This window comes from Coptis chinensis, chromosome 4 (genome assembly GCF_015680905.1).
Source record: "Coptis chinensis isolate HL-2020 chromosome 4, ASM1568090v1, whole genome shotgun sequence".
NCBI classification, from domain to species: Eukaryota; Viridiplantae; Streptophyta; class Magnoliopsida; order Ranunculales; family Ranunculaceae; genus Coptis; species Coptis chinensis.
The window spans coordinates 77,742,055-77,760,020 of record NC_141459.1 but is presented as its reverse complement, the minus strand read 5'-3'; the positions used below and the strand labels follow the sequence as shown (position 1 = coordinate 77,760,020).

General features: G+C 36.2%; 1 protein-coding gene across 1 annotated transcript; it reads left to right on the top strand.

Annotated features, from left to right (window-relative positions):
- Positions 1–637: 637 nt before the first annotated feature.
- LOC147504909 (uncharacterized) lies at positions 638–14,181 on the top strand. The gene is made up of 3 exons (XM_086605403.1): positions 638–1,198; positions 1,988–2,915; positions 14,021–14,181. The coding sequence occupies exons 1-3, from the start codon at positions 638–640 to the stop codon at positions 14,179–14,181; spliced, it is 1,650 nt and encodes a 549-aa protein (XP_086461529.1).
- The last annotated feature ends 3,785 nt before the right edge of the window (positions 14,182–17,966 follow it).

Below are 17,966 nucleotides of genomic sequence, written 5' to 3'. Positions count from 1 at the left end.
GCTGATAATGGTATATGTACTTACTGAGTGTTGGTTGAAACATAGATTTTTGGCCTGAGGAAGTGTCAACTGAAATGGGAAGATGGGGAAGTTCACCGGAAACCTCTTCAGATAGAATAGAAGCAAGTATTCTTCCTGGTTTGTTTGTAGGTATGTGGTTTCTATGTTTCAAGCATCATATAGTCTTGTTGCTGATATATTCTTCACTAAAAATTGATATATTGCAATGAAATCCAATGTGGACTTTGGTGAAACCGGTGTTGGAGATCTTGATCAACCCGATTATGATGACTTTGATTGCCAAAATCTATATGGAGATGCAGTGGTCGTTCCTGACGACATATATAAAATTGCCACCAATGGAACTATTGATGAGATTGTGGGTGATGGAGATGAAGTTGAAATACTATATGATGTTCAAATATAAGAAGAAGATGTGGTAGTATTGGATGGACATGTTGACGATGAAGGTGTCGTAGGTCAAGAAGGAGTAATGGATGATGATGATGATGATAGTGAATTTTAGGTATTGGATAAAGATGATGGTGATCGATGGTCTACTCCGAACCGTGGTGAGGAGTTTTTTTTTGGGGGGGGGGGGGCACGACAAAGTCAATTTGATTTTGATTTGGAAGGAATGGTTGATGTTGTCGTATTTCTTTCAATTGACCTGAAATCCGAAGACTTACATCAAGGATGTCAGAATCTCAACTCTTCCCATAGTCTGAAGACCCCTATAGGTACTGGTTTGGATGTTACTCCTACTCATTTGGAGGTGAAGTTTATCCCTCTTAAAGTAGGACAACACTACCTTACTCGAGTTGATCTCATCAAAGACATAAAGTCGTACACAATGGCAAACATGTTTGATTTGTGTCGTGCAAGTATTGCTTCTGAAAGGGTGGTGACGAAGTGTAAGGCTCTTGGATGTACATTTCATATGTATGCAAAATCAGCCACTGGTTCTGATATATGGGTTATTATAACCTTGACAGAGGCACACACTTTTCCACAAGATCAAGTTGTTGCAACTAATCCACAAGCAAATGCTAAGTGGGTCTTAGAAGTTATTAAGTCGAAACTGAAGGACAACATGGAATTGGATCCAAGACATTTGCAGATGGAGGTGGATAACTCACACCATACCAAAGTATCTTATAAAGTTGCATGGGAAGCCAAAGAAATTGCAATGCATAAGGTAAAGGCATCTCCAATGGAGAGTGTAAAAATCCACCTCCACATAGGTGCCATTAAGATTATACACTTTATCTACCTCCCAAATAAATAAGTTCTATATTTACACCTTATGGCTCTTCCAATGGTAGGTGGAAGGAAATGTGTAAAAACAGATAGCAACGGACTTAAATTGTTGTCATTTATTTAAAAATAAAGAAGAGTAACAGACTTGGCCTGTCGCAATGCTATTAAATAAATGTTGAAACATGTGTTCAAGTGACATCCGTGACTTCCATTTTCCCTTAAACCCATAGCAACGGACCGGATCCATGGCAAATCCATTAAATAATCTTGAGACATGATTTCAAGTGACGTCCGAATTTTTTTTTCTTTGGGACGTGTGTTGAGGTGTTGCCCAGGCTATTTTATCAACTAATATCAGGAGGGGGAATTCCCCATCCCCCTCTATCAACTAATAGGCCCCCATTGGATAGAGTTTTTTGACACTTGGGGTGTAAACTTTCCACTCTATATGATTTACACCCCCTATTGGAGATGCTCTAACAGACTTCAAACTATCAGCAAATAGGGAGTTAATATGTAGCAACAGATAACTTACATTACTTTGCCTTGTTTGGGTAGAGATAAGGGGAAGCTTCTCTCAGTTGTACCAAATGTTGCCAAATTACTGCAAAGAGCTTAAAAGGGTTAAGTTGATCCAGACTGTTACACTGAGCTATTGGCGTTGTCAACTCCTAAGCACAGGTTTGAACGCATTTTCTTGTGTTATGGGGTAATTGTTCATATTTAGAAAAGATGTCTACGTAAATTGATTATGATTGATAAGACATTAATGAAAGGTAAATACATGTCAGTTATACTCACCGCTCTAGTTGTTGATGGTGACAACCACGTTTTCCCAATTGCAGTTTTCATAGTCCCGAAAGAAAATAATGACCACTGGGATTGGTTTCTAGAGAAGTTGAGGGACCATGTCGTTGGGACTGAGGAGAAATTTGTTCTTATGTTTGATAGGCCTCAAAGCATTCTTCAAGCTGTGCCTAAAATCCTTCCTAATGCTACACATTGTTTTTGTGCACAACACATCTCGAACAATGTCAGTAAGGAAGACACAAAAGGGAGGGTGAAGAGGGAGGCTAAAACCTATGAGAAAGCTGATTTTGTTAGAATCTTGAGTCACATATCCTGTAGCGATCCGAAGGGGTACACAAAACTTGTTAAGATTCAAAAAGAGTCATGGTCATGTGCATTTGTTCCAACGAGTAGGTATGGTATTTGTTATACAAATCACATAAAGAGCTGGAACAAGATGATACTGCCAGAGCAAGCAATGCTTATTACATCTCTTCTGAATGGAATTCAGATGAATATAATCAAACACTTCTATGACTATAGGGCGATGATTTCAAAGCTTAAAAGCAAACTGACCAAATATGTGGAGGACGTGATAGTCAGTTCAAGATACGTTAGTCGTCCGTTCACAGCTGAGAGGGCAACTGAGTATGTTTACTCTATTGTAAGTGTGGATCGTACTGACACTGTAGACCTATTTAACAAGACCTGTAGTTGTGGTTTCTTCCAACAAGTTGGTCTTCCTTGTAGCCATGATATGAAGGCAATCGATGATTGTAAATTCTCTGTATATGACTATTGCTTGTATTGGTACACAAAAGAAACTATGATGGACACTTATCGAGAAGAGCGGAAACCAATAAGAGGTAAATAACAATGGGTTTAGGTTTTTGATGGAATCATGGTCAAACCACTCGTAGATACGGTCATGCCTAGTAGGCCAACGAAGAAAAGAAACTGATCTAAGAGAGAGGGGGTTCCAGTGTGATCAGCTCCCAAATGTGCATTTTATTACCCTTACATTACTGCATTACAACCCTTCTTACGCTTAATAAAAAGACAACTTATAACTTTTATTGTCTTTTCAGGTTACAGAACAATTCAGACCACTTATCATAAAAGTTGTGTCATAGCATCAAAATGAACCTTATATACGCTTATTATGAAGACTCGAAGATGCTATTAAAAAGTCAAAGTCAAAGTCAAAGGTCAAAGGTCAAGGACTCCACACCAGAAAGCTGACAGTCAAGTCCTTGACACAAAAGAAGGCTTTCTCTAAAACCTATCTTGATCAAGAAGAAATCAAAAAGCAAAAGCATAAAGCAAACTTGGTGAGGTGTCTCAAATTTAATGGAAGAGGGCAAATTAGTCTTTTATAAAAGTAAGGGTATAAGAATTCAAAAGTAGGATGAGAGAATGCACCTAGACTTATTCTTGTGCCATGTAGAATTTTATTTCAAGTCAATTTACATTTAAGTCATTTACTTTTTGTTCTTCATTTTCAATATAGTTATTTTTTCAAGTTTTTGTTCTTCAATCAATCATGTTATTTCTTTCAATGTTTATGCTTTCATTTCAATCAAAGTATCTCCTTTAATGTTTGTGCTACTAGTCTTTTCTAATGTTCATACAACTAAAGTTAGTAAACAAGTCCTAAAGCAAAAGAAGTCAATCAACCTTCCATCCTTTTAAAACTCCCTTTCATCCAAGTTCTAAACAATTTATGGTCAACCTCATTCAATATCTTTTGAAGACAACTTTATCTATAACTTCAAATGGCACCGCCGTCATGGATTGAAGGAACAAGGATGTTTGGTTGAGCATATAAGGAGGGAAGCATCACTCTTACCCTTTCATTTCTTGTTTTTCTAATTTTCGTTAGGGTTTTCTAGACATTGGTCCTACTATTATTATGGAATTAGACTTTGGTCCATAAATGCTGAAATATTAGGTTTTGGTCCTACTTCTGTTAGTTGACCGTCAGTCAACTTAGTTGACTATGGTCATGTCGTTTGCTCTTTTGAGCGTGCGTCACACGTGCTGACAAGTGGGACTAAATTCTAATATCTAACTTACAAGTAGGACTAAACTCTAATATCTAACTTATAGTAAGATTATTCTTTACTTGAGTGTTCTAATTGACCATTCAGATGTAATTTGATTCCCATATTGAGGAAAGTTTTTTTCACATTCTATAATAAATTGCCTCGGAATTGGCTGATATGTTGCATAAACCAATTCTCTCAGTGGGGAATAAATTCAAAGCACCGCCTTCAGTGGCATCTTTTGCTAGAAATAGTAATATGTATGATAGATAAGAAACTAAACAACATATAACCAGCATCGGACACTATAACTATTTAAGGATTTATAGGATTTTCTATTAGAGTAAAGATTTTTCTTGTTTGTTTATTTTTAATTGTGCTAGGGTTCATATTTTCACGACACAGTTTTTGATCGATGGATGTTTTACAAGTGTATGTATTGAATCTCTGTGGATATCAAGAACGTGTATCCGAGGAAAATATTGTGGGTATAATTCTAGAAAGTAGAATTGTTATTCAATGTTCAAGTAAAAACTTAATATGTTCCATCGTTTCACCTCATATATAATGGACCGAACAAGTAAAGATTATATGAACCTTTATGTCCTTGATTTGGATAACATATTCTAAGATCCTACTAGAAAGAAGCATATTTATTTCTTTTGCGACTACTTACTTTGTAGTGAGATACTCACGACACCATAGTGCTTCTTCTATGCATGTGTTTTCAAAACAATTTTTCTAGTTTCCTTCTTCTATGAATGTGTTTTCTAAACAATTCTTCTGGTTTCCTTTTGTTTTTTGATTATCTGCGAGGCATATACTATAAAACTGGAAGAAAAACTTGCAAAACTTAGAGAGCATAAGAAATAATTGCAGAAGATCGAAACAAGAGTATTGGAAGATACACATTGTCTAAACCATCGTCCTTTCTCACTCATAAAGATAAGTTAGTATTTGACCCAGATAATAATGTCATCATTAGGACATGCTCCTTATTATAAGTTAGATATTAGAGTTTAGTCCTACTTGTAAGCATGTGTGACGCACGCTCAAAAGAGCAAATGGCATGACCACAGTCAACTAAGTTAACTGACGAGTCAAGTAATAGAAGTAGGACCAAAACCTAATATTTCAGCATTTCTGGACTTAAGTCTAATTAGCATAGTAATAGTAGGACCAATGTCTAAAAACCCCTTTTTCGTTAATATATTTCATTATTTTTCATTACTGATCTACTGTTTTACAAATCCAGGTTCGAGATCCGCATGCTAGAGAGGAGCTAAAGCTACATCTAGAGGACGGAGTAACTTGACTGGGATCTACCGCGTGGGTGATCGCCCCCTAGCCGGAGCGCAACCACCCTGCCACCTCCAAACACCGGTGTCTCATTTTTTCACAAATCATTCATTTTCAGTGTGTAGTTGTATTGTGCAACTCAGATTTTGTAATAGAGTAGTATAAATTAGTGGACTTTGTTGTAATAGATAGAGAAAAAAAAGAAAAAAAAAATGAGTTTTTGATTAGTTATTTAGATTGATGTGAGTGGAACACTTGGTTGAAGTTGTGCAACTTACCAAGAGTTAGAGTTTTCATTGCCTTGGAAAGTTCAAATGTGCGAGGCGAGTCGTGAATTATACGATTGCACACTTTGAATCAACATGGTAATCAACACTCTAATTATGTTTAGCTCTAGTTAATCTAGGTAATCTATATAATTTAGTTGATCTATTAGATAAGTTTTAGTGTTAGTTTACTTTTATATTTTGGGCCCTTGAAGGCAAAGTTGTTTAATTATCAAAAACCCAGATTGTGGGTTTTTTAAGTGGACCTTTTTTGTAACCTAAAATAGGGAACGCTCGAACGGTTGGGCCTGATTCTCATATCACGCACCAACCAACGTCGTCTTCTCTTAAAGTAGCGTGTAAGCACGGCTTGAGAGATAAATTATAAACCTCATTGAAGCCCATGTAAGAGGATACCTTGTGTGTTCAAGCATGCTTACGTGATTGTTTGAATTTTAATTTTCACACTGCAATTTACATTCACGCATAAGGCTGAACCCGAACCACATAACAACCATTGGGAATTCATTCCCCAATGTAGATAAATCAGACGTTGCTTGATTCTTGAAGCCTTATACCAAAAAAATAAATTAAAATCAATCAACTAGAGCCCAAAGTAGTCACGCTCCTCCAGAAAATGACAAAAATATAGCCACGAGGATTTAGAGTAATCAGTTACCAGATTCTAGTGGACCAACTCCCTTCCTTACTCCTCTCCCCTAGATTCATCGTGAGTGAGACTCTTGGTAGCACACCACTTGGTGAAGTGACTGCCTACTCTTCTGAGCCGTGTAGTAAAGCCATCCTAGTCTTGCTCTCAATTGTTCCCTTAAACAAGGCATAGTAAAATATAAACTAAGTAAAGTTTTCAAAACTCCAAACTTGTAAAAATGAATTTCGATTGCTTTAGCATACTTTGCATCGTTTGCGCATATTAGGATAGTTTTGCTTTCTTGCTAAAAGTGCATGATACTGCATTCCTGCACTACAAGTATTAGCGAGAATAAAACTTACTCATGCAGGAGAGCACGTCGTCCTAAACAATCTCCAATTTGTCATCCTCCACCTACTAAGATGGCCGACGAACCAGAGTAAACTGAAGAGCCTCTCTCCAACTTCTACACATCGTTGCAAGATGGACCTCCATCTTGTATATGACTCACACCGCTCACGAGCAACTTTCACATTCCACCAAACGTGTTCAATCTTCTACCCATCTTTCATGGGTTTAAACACGAGTTACCGTACGAACATCTATGGCGAATACATGAAGTATGCAATACTTTCCACCATCCGAGCGTCACCGACAATCAAGTGAAGATATGAGTGTTTCCTTTTACTCTAGCGGGTAAGAGTCACGCTTGGCTTCTTTTTCATAAGCCTAACTATTTCGATACATAGGAAAAAAGTTGTGTTCTCCTTCATGAAGAAGTACTTTCCGCCGAAGAAAACAGAAGAGATAAGAAGCAAGATACAATTCTTCAGACAGAGTCCGAGTGAGACATTTTCCGAAGCATGGGATAGATTCCCTAACCTACTCCATTCATGTCCTCACCATAAACTAGAAAAATCCACTCTTGTCCAATGTTTCTTCAAAGGTCTTCTCCAAGAATACAAAGTAACCCTCGACGTCATGAGTAATGGTAATTTTTTGGATAGAGGTGTAACCGAAGCTTTAACCTTTTTTGAAAACCAAGCTGAAAAGAGTACCTATTGGGGCAATATAAACAATTCCAGAATAGCCGAACCCAGTATATCTAAGGCTAGTGGTATCTTTGAGGTGGAATCCGATCCTGAAATCAAAACTTTAATCAAAACCCTCACAAGAAAGATAGATGCCCTCACAACCAAACAAAAAGACCAAACCCCTCATCATGTCATGAACATAAATACCTCACCATGAAATTTCTGTTTAAGCTTAAATCATATAGATGCCACCTGTCCCTTGATCACAAACCTATCATCACTTCAACCAGAAGAAGTATGTGCTTTCAATGTACCAAATGCACCATGGAGACAACATCCAAACTTTGCATGGACAAATATTCCACAAACCCAACAACCACCTCTAGGTTTCAACTAACCACCAAATACATTCAAACAAGGACAAGGACAAGGTACCTATAACAATTATAACATAACATTAATTCCATCCCAGTTTAACCAAAACTACCAAAACTAACCTATCAACAACCAAAGAGACCTAGTCCCTATTACACCATCAGCTAGTGTCCAAACAGATAAGCCCACTGAAATAATGTTATCTGTCATGCAACAACAAACTCGAATCCTAGCATCCATGCAACAATCTCTGAACTTGTTAACCCAAGACAAAACCCAGAAAGGTGTGTTCCCAGGACAAGTTATTCCAAACCCTAAACCAACAAACACAGCCTTTGAAGCAACAAGTGACGTGAACAAAGCTGGAGTGCAAAAACCTCTTTCATGATCATCTTATCTATGAGGATTAAGTCCTCTTTTCCACAATGTATTCCTTCCCCATTCCATTCCATCTTTTGCTTAAAAGGAATACATCAATAAGGTAACTGGACCTTCCATTTGGAGTGTGTGGTTGTAAGTGCTGGAGCCTTGAGTCCACGTATATCTCGCATATTCTTTGTAAAACACCTTTCACTCGTCGTTTGAGTATGTGTGACCCTATGGAGAGAGTTTACAATTTTTTTTTTCTTTATTTTACATTCTTTTTAAAATAATTTTCTTTCCTTATTTTCTATCTTACATAAGTTCTTTCCTTCAATCTTCATTATTGACGCTTGAGTAGTCTTTTCTCTATAAAGAAGAGATGTGAAACAAAGCAGAGGTGAGATGGTGATTGAGTGGAAGTGTCTTACGATTGCTTTTCATGATTGTTTGCATATTTCGTCTTATATAGGCATGCCAAACCATGGGATGGTTGGCAATTATTGGAGCCCTTTTAATTCAATTTTTTTTTTCTTTCTGTGGGTGATTTCAAGTTGTTTCGAGTTTCGTCTTACAATCTAGTTGGAATGGCTTTAACTAGTGCTAACTAGAGGGTAGGATAGGAGAGACTAGATTATCTAGAAATAGAGCTAGTCCTCTTCACTAGATTTGCCTACTTGCAAAACAAGAGGTGGAAGATCTAGGGAGGCCAAACCATGGGATGGTTCGCAATTTGAGTCACCTAAATTCAAAAATCTTTTCCTTCTATTGGGTGGATCACTCTCCTCATAGTGATTTTACTATGTAGTTTTCTTTTTCTGTTATTGTTTTAAGTAATTTAGGAACAAAATCCCAAAAAGCCAAAAAAAAAAAAAAAAAAACCTTCTCTCACCATTTCATGAACGGTTGTTTTCTCTATTCTATTAATGCTAGATTCTCGATACCTTAATAGTTATGTGATTTTCCAAAAACAAAACAGGCAATGGATTCTGCACATACCAACCCCTAGAACAACACAATCTAGAGGCGGTTTGAGATCCGTTTTGCTTAATAAGGATCGCCTATATCACCACGCTATTCGCACGGGTCAGGACATTCCATGTCTTGTGCAGTAAATCCCCCAACTCGCGTAGCTGAAGCTCTGTCTGTCTAGATTGGATTCGCCCAAGAACTGACACGAAAGTTGCCTGAGATTTCCTATTATGGTTTGTTTTTCAAAAATTAGTGTCTAGAATCACAACTTTTGAGTACGAGTTTCTTATAACATCTCTCCATATTTTTAAAAACTAGAGGATACAAAAATGAAAATTGTATGCCCCGAAGTAACCAAAATGATACCAGAATCACATATAATTTTATCTTCTTGACAAAACCTCTATATGGTTAGAGATATCTTTTTCTTAAGAAAACCAACTAAAAAAAAAAAAAAAAAAAAAAAGATGTCTCTTAACGAGAATTAAACAAATAGAGTAACACAAAGTGATATTATTCTCTGTTTAATTCTATCTATTGCGTCCACCTCTCTATTTGTCTCGAGAATCTAACATTAAAAGACGCAAACTTGTACAAATTTTCAAAAATTCTTCCTTTCTTCTCAAATCTTTCCCCCTTTTCAATCTTTCTCTTTCAAAAAACTTTCAAAAACTATCAAAAATGTCTTCTGTTACGAACAAAAACCCTCCACCTAGCAAGACTAGATGGATAAGTTTTAATGATCGTGTGCAAGCACTTCCTAAGGAACTGCAGCTGAAGATATGGACACATACCAAAAATCATTCCTGGTTTAGGTAAGAGTTCATACGCACGTAAGAGACGAGCTATAAAAGAAGGCTGGTGCTCGAACTATCAAACACCAACTTTTTTTTAAAATATTTAGAGGGTTAAGGCAAACCCACACCGGTTACATAGAAGGACCCTAGCCCGAAAGCTCATCAACCCCGGAGGGACACTAGCCCGAAGACTTACATTGCCCGAAAGCTCATCAACCCCAAAGGTAACCTAGCCCGAAGGCTCTCGCCGATGCACCACTTTTGAGTAAACCCAACCGCCTCCACCTTGTCCATTAAGACTTTGTTTCGCTCCTTGGTCCACCTATCATAGCAGCACCCTTGTCACTAGCCCGAAGACTCACCTGGCCCAAAGGCCCATCACATAATTACACAAGAAAGAAATCCCAACCAACACTTGGTGGGATTCGAACTTGCAACCCCTCCCATAAAGAGAGGGACACACAACCAATTGAGCTAGAAGCTCTTGTGTCAAACACCAACTTACCCCAGTTTTCAACCATATAGTGAAAATTTAGTTTTCAAGATTTTCATGTGCTAGCCACCTACGTACCGAGCACAGCTGAAGAGAGTAATCCAACCATCTGGTTGGGATTAACTCAAGTTTTATAAAACTCCAAAGTCTTGGGAATCTGACTTAAAACGACACACCTTTTTAAATTTTCAGTCAAACTTATTCAAAACCCAAAAAATTTAATTAAAATTTTTCCTTCTTTTGTTTGTATATATTTCTCTACAGTTCCTTTTTGTTTCTTTCCCTCATCTGTTTTTCATCCACCGTTGCATGTGAGTGTACCCTATATCTTTGTGTAGCATTTTCAATGTTGATCAATTTGGTACCTCATAGGTCCTATCTATGCCCACTGCATCCAGAAATTCTGGCATCCACCTACTTCCAGAGTCGCCAAGCAAGCACGCCCTACCGAGCAAGTGGATTACTTCGCTAAAGGTGTCATTCGACAGTTCACTCAGCCCATGGATGGAATTCACTTCCTCCATGGAGCCCAGAGGATTCTACACTAGCAAATCGACCAGCTCAGGCAAACGAAAAAGTCGTCATTATAGCAGCACAGCAGAACCTCAGAGAGGAGCAACAGTCTTTCCAGCAGGAGCAGCAATATTTTCAGCACAGTGTCACTTGAACACTGTATAGCATTAGATATGCACTCCAGCGTAGTGATAAACACGCTAGGACCCGACATCATCTAAGAGAAGGATCTTCTCGACGTCGTGACGAGTCTGGCACAGATTCTGACTAGGCAGCTCCCTAGTGTTCGTATATATAGTTATAGTTTATGTTTTATTTTTCAGTTTGTTTTCTTTTCACACTTATGTATAATTATAACTAGTAGTGTAATTTTAATATTGTCTGCTTGTTTATTTATTTTCTTGTGCCATTTGGTATATGAGTAGAAGGTAATACACATACATCATGCCAAAATTTTCCATTTTCTTTTTCTCCATTTCATATGTTTTCAAAAATACCAAAAACCCAAAAATACTAATAGTAGAATAATTATCCCTAGTACAATAAACCATGTATTTCTCGTTCTATATCAAACAACCTACACCCCAAACTTATTTGGGGGTGGTGTATTTCATCATGAATAACAGAATACAGGTGTATCGCCATTTTTGCTCATGTTTTTATGGTAATCTCTTTCCTTATCTCTTCATATTTTGAGGACAGAGTATAATTCTATTTGGGATGGTATAGTAATATTTTGCAAAAACTAGCATAGGCATTTTCTATGTTAGATATAGTAGTATATTTCTTCCTTCTAAAAATATTTTTTGAAAAAGACCAAAAATATTTTTCTGTTTAGTATTAAAAGTCTTGTTTCCTTTTTCTATGATGAATAAAAAGTTTAGAAGTCTCATTATAACAATAGAGTAAGGATTTGTTCTTCGAACTTTGACTAATATATGTACAATAGTTTCTGCATTTTTTCATGAATGACATGCGTAAGCATTTGATTGAATTTAACAGTGAATTTTCGAGACAAAGGTTAGAACAATTAAGTTACATATCTTGTGAGAATCTAGCCAAAAGCCTCATCTGAATGATTATTGAGTGATGAGACAAATGATGTTCGGATAGAAAGACCACACGTCCACGTGCTTGATCACCATGCCATATCCTATAAGAGAATGTAGGCCCTTTTTGGACCGATATAGCTAAATAAACGTTAAAAACCCAAAAAGATAGATTTTCCTTTAGTGTTTTGAGCCTTCACCATTTTCTAATAGCCTTTTTATTCTTCACCATAAATTTCTAACCCGTTACAAAACACAATAAAAAGCTTACCCAACTGATGAGTTGGGAATTGGATGGATATCAAAAAAAAAGAAAAGAAGACCTTGTATAAAAATAGATCAATTACTTGCTTCGAAAAGAAAAGAAAAACCATCAAAAACCAAAACTCCAAAAAATCATCAAAGGAGTAAAAAATCGAATCTCCCAAAAGTTCAAAATTAAAAGGAGACGATATCATAAACAAAAGCTAAAAGAAACAAAAGCGAAGCTAGAACTCCCAAATTTCAAAATCATATGGAGTCACAAAGTGAAAGGGCTAAAGAATCACAATTTGGAAGCAAAGAACAAAACGAGGTTCTTCTCTAGTTACAAGTAACTTGAAGACCCAATTTCTCAACTTATCAGATTTTTGTTTTTCCCTCCCTTTTTCTTTTTAAACCATCACCGTAGCCCCGTAACTCCTAATAAAATACCTCCAGCTTAATTACGAATAGGATTGTGTGATAGTAAGTGGCAAGTTTGATCAATCGACCCTAGTTTCTTTGGACGTCATTCGAGTATGTGAGGAATATATGTGTCTGCTATACTTGAGAGAATGAAACTTTAGTGAATCTATCAGAGAGTTGTGATTGCAACACACCCCTGTGAGAACCCACCTTAAAGACGCTCTCCAAAAGGTTTGAAAATAACTCTGCTTTTGCATTTCATTGCCCATGTTTTGCACATTTATCTTTAGATGATTAAATTACTATACATATGTTATTCTAAGTTCAATGGAGCTTGTCCTTATTCCCAGCTAATGAGATGTATAGACTTCTAAGAATAAATAAGGAAACAAGACCTTTTGTACTAGATAGAAGAAGTTTGTGAGTACCTTCACTGGCAAACTCTCACGAGACTTAAAGCTCGTCCACTAGGGAATTCCTAGTGGTTTAAGGCTTTGTTGCATATGGTTAATGCAATCGCACTCCGCGAAACGAGATTATTATAACTTAAAATAAATCACTCATTTCTAATCTTAGTTTTTCTCTCATATTTGCTTATGGACAAGCAAAATACTATTTGGGGGTGGTGATCAGCTGCCAAATATGTGTTTTATTACCCTTACATTACTGCATTACATCCCTTCTTACGCTTAATGAAAAGACAACTCATAACTTTTATTGCCTTTTTCAGGTTATGGAGCAATTCAGACTACTTATCATAAAAGATGCGTCTTAGCATCAAAATGAGCTTTATTTACGCTTATTAAGAAGACTAGAAGCTGCTATGAAAAAGTGCTAAAAAAAGTCAAAGTCAAAGGTCAAAGGTCAAGGACTCCACACCAGAAAGCTGAAAGTCAAGTCCTTAACTCAGAAGACCAGAGATAGATGTCCTTGACACAAAAGAAAGCTTTCTCTAAAACCTATCTTGATCAAGAAGAAATCAAAAAGTAAAAGGAAAAAACAAATGCATAAAGCAAACTTGGTGAGGTGTCTCAAATGTAATGGGAGAAGGCAAATCAGTCTTTTGTAAAAGTAAGGATATAAGAACTCAAAAGTAGGATGAGAGAATGCACCTAGACTTATTCTAGTGTCATGTAGGATTTTATTTTCAAGTCGATTTACATTCAAGTCATTTTTTTTTCTTCGTCATTTTCAATCTAGTTATTTCTTCAAGTTTTTGTTCTTCAATCAATCAAGTTATTTCTTTCAATGTTTGTGCTTTCATTTCAATCAAAGTATTTCCTTCAAAGTTTGTGTTTTCAATCAACTAGTCATTCCTAATGTTCATACCATAACTAGAGTTAGTAAACAAGTCCTAAAGCAAAAGAAGTCTACCTTCCATCCTTCTAAAACTCCCTTTCATCCAAGTTATAAACAATTTATGGTGAACGGCATTCAATATATTTTGAAGACTCCTCTATCTACAACTTCACAGTGCCAAGAAGAAGGTGTTCTCGTTGTGGTGGTCATGGACACAACATGGCAACATGCATAAGGGCCACTGATGATGTAGAATGGATTGATTTTTTAGCTGGAGTTCCACCAGATTTTGAATATGAAGAGTTTGTATGATTATGAGTTGCAATAGGTAAGTAGAATGCAAGACAATGTCAGCTATTTTGGTTACTTGAAAATTACCAGGTCCAGTTACATCTTTTTGTACTGTGGGTTCATACTATTCTATGTACTGACATGTTCTTGTAATATTAATATTATGAACAAGTACATATATGAACTTAATCTCTAATAGATAACTTCTTAACAAGTTCGCTAACATTCTGAACATTGCTTACTATTTTCATTTTAATTGGACCATCAATGGTGACCTTTAAGTGGTCGTCCTCAACAGGTCCTTTTCCAAGGGCACGTCCAATAGGTTGTTTATCTTTGGTGTCTCTACCAGCTAGATCAATCCATTCAAAACCATTGCACCATTCACCATTAGCTACTTTAGCCCTATATAAAAGATACCGTCTCCCCAGACTACATTCCTTTTTACTGACATCATACCTCATATTTGTTTTGAAGCAACTTGGACACTTAAAATTTGCCCATGGACAATTGATTTTCCAATGGCCAATTGCTCTCCACCCAAAACAATTGCTATTTTCTATTGATGTTGAATCAACAGTTGGTTTATTACTACTAGAACCTTCACCTTCTCCCCCACCCATTTTGTTGGACAAAGAGAATAGAAATGAAATACAAGTCTGACAGAGTACTAATATAGCAAAATTTTCCCGCCCAAAAGTTTCCTCCCAAAAGGTTTCCCGCCAATATGGCAATGTTCTTAAACATTTGTTGCAACTGTCATACTACACTGAAGTTACCATTAGCAATTACCAGCCAAGGTAGACAAAACAAAATAATAGGATTGGTTGCATAAGATTACACGCAAAATATAGCCATATATGAAGAAATATCAATATAGCAAAGTAAGATCCTACATAAACATTAAATTTATCCTCACAGCTAAACACATATAATGTCAAGTCATGGGCAAATGAACAATCAAACTCTCATTAAGAACATATCAGTAACTTATGGGAGTTACAAAATTCAAGCAAAATAACGAAGTTTTACTGTAGGAGTTTAACAAAATTTCAAAATCTTTATAATATGTGGCATGTGTCTCTATGATAACTTTTGTTGGTCCGTACTGACCATTTTAGGACACTTGTTTCCATGCGCCTCAGTGGCCTTTACGCCATGGTGGGTAGCTGCTTCTTTCGTATCCATCAAACGCTTCTCTAATTCCTGATGTCGGATTTTAGAAACATTGTTTGGATTCAATCCATAGTTAATGATATCCTTTCCAATCCTATTCCACATTCGATGGGGCTGCATATCAATTTTGTTAACTTGGTCAGGCACTCCTTTACGAAGGCAATCCAGATAAGCTAGGCAAAATAGACCGCAACAGTTCCCACCTGGTTGTTTGGTCACATGCACAAACTCACGAGTCCAAGAGGTGTTCAGATCATGATCTGAAGATGGATCGGCACACTTGATCACATAAGCAAGACAGGACTCCAATGTTACTTGCTCATTACCAACAGTCTTACCACTAAGAGAATCATGTGTAGATTTTTCCCTCAGAATAACTGTATACCTCAAGAATCCAGTGACTATGTTGAACTTGAAGTGGAATGATAAGACCTTTTCCTTTGGTTGACTTCGCTTGATTTCTAATTCTTCCTTCAGAAGGGTCTAGGTACTCTATAACAACTTCAGAGGGACGATAAGATAAACTTTCTAGTCTCTGATCAGGTGTTGTTGCTCTAAAACTTGGGTCTTTAAGCTTATTCTTCAAGGTATCATATTCTCTCAACATGGATTTTTACATCAACAAAGTCATGACTCATGAATTCATGAACATTATCTATAGTACTAAAATTGTTAAACAAAATATCAAGAAATGATAGATAACTTACAACAAAGTAGACATCCTTAACAACAGTATATGATTCTTTTTCTAGAATGTTAGTATCCTTACAATGTTGGGTATGTCACCTGGTCAACAACTTCACATATATGCTCATAACCTACACAAATGTTCAACTAATTAAGGAATCAAATGTACATGTAAGTTGCGTACGTACCTCATACTTATTGTATGCAAGCATGGTGGTTGTGTACTTACCTCACCATCCACCCACTGTCTTCCATGCACTGAATGAAAACTATGCACTGAGATGGACTGGTTATATCCAAACACTCTAACATCTGGAGAGCTATGTAAATCTTGTTTCTTTTTATACATCTGCCAATAATACTGGAGTATGTGCAGCTCACATTTGGTTGTGGTTTTCATGATAAAGGTTTAAGACAAAGCATCCTTGATCAACTTATCACATTCCTTTCCAATTGTTACTTGCTATAACCAACTCTTCTTCCCATCTCTTCGCTTCTACAGCTGTAGTTCCTCTGGTGGGTGATAAGAGCCCAAAGCTATAGTTTTAACCCCTTAATAATATTATATTTAGACCAATTATGTTTATAATAAATAATAGTTAGTACTGTTTATGTACTTTTGTGTATTTCAGGTCTTGGAGTCAACTATGTGAAAAAATATGTCACTTTTGCAAGAGAAAAAAGTAAAATTGGTTGCTAAACAAATTCTATGGTTAAAGCCCAAGTTTCAAGGAGAAAAAGCCTTTTTAAAGCTTAGTCAAAGCTGAAAAGTCAAAGCCAAAGCAGACAGAAATAGAGCAGAAAAGTCAATAGAACTTCCGCAGGCCATATATTTAAACTCATACCTCGGAATTAGGCCTATTATATGTTAAAATGACCGGCTAGGAAAGACCTTTCTAATTATTTATGCTTTAACTCATTCAGGGCAGTAAAAGTGGGCAAAAAGGGTGTTTTAGTCATTTCCAGCAAAGAAACCCTTTTTGGACTTAAGTAATTAGGTTTTGGGCTTGATTTAGTGGCCCAAAACATAACTCCAAAGCCCATGCATGAAATTGTAATCCTATCCCTCTCCTATATAAAGAGGACTAAGGCAAAACTCTAGCTCTCTCTCCTACCTCTTCTCTTTAATTCAATATAGTTTTTAGGGTTTATGTTTATTAGCCTTGCCACCATTAAAACAATTCAAGTTATTTTTAATACAAGTATTCCTTTAATTATATCTTCTTCTTCTCATTATTTATTCCATGATAGTCTAATGAACCATAACTAAACCTCCATTAGAGGGGTTTGATTAAAGCTTTGATAGAGACTTGATGTTTTAGTATAGAGTAGTTGTATTAAAGAGCTTCAAGTCTAGGGTTTTCTATTTATTAATAAGTAAAATAAACCTAGACTAGAGTGTAGTTTATTCACCATAAAATAAACCCATTCACCATGAATGGGTTTCAACTTCCTCTCATGCTAATTATTAGTTGGCTAGAGATACCATGAATAATTAGGGATAATAAAGACCTAACCTTTATGTTGAACCTTGTGTGAAAACATAAAGATTAGGGTTGCAACAAACTCTGTACTAGCATGGTAGGGATTAATCAAGGTGGATTTCAAATCTCCCTAATTCCTTCTTCATATTCACAAATTAAGATTTAATTGTCATAGTTTAATTTAGAATATATTCAATATTAGTTTTCACCATATTAGTTATATTTATAATCATTACTCTCATGTTGTTTAATTGTTAATCATTAGTGGAATTAGTTAATATCTAAACAATTAGGAGTGGAACGAATTCTTACTCTAGTTTTATTACATGATACATTGAGAGTATAACTTTGATATAAAAAGATAGAAATTATATATAGTTTACTTCTTCCTTGTCTTTTTAGCGTAAGTAAGAGTAAAAGCATATTTTTCATCTTACCAAATGGTGCCGCTACCATCTT

Excerpts from the sequence above, each read along its gene's own strand:
- LOC147504909 (XM_086605403.1), top strand. The coding sequence starts at position 638 with ATGGTTGATGTTGTCGTATTTCTTTCAATTGACCTGAAATCCGAAGAC. Across the intron at positions 1,199-1,987 it reads AAGAAATTGCAATGCATAAG|AAAAGATGTCTACGTAAATT; the intron begins GTAAAGGCATCT and ends GTTCATATTTAG. Across the intron at positions 2,916-14,020 it reads AGAGCGGAAACCAATAAGAG|ACTCCTCTATCTACAACTTC; the intron begins GTAAATAACAAT and ends TATATTTTGAAG.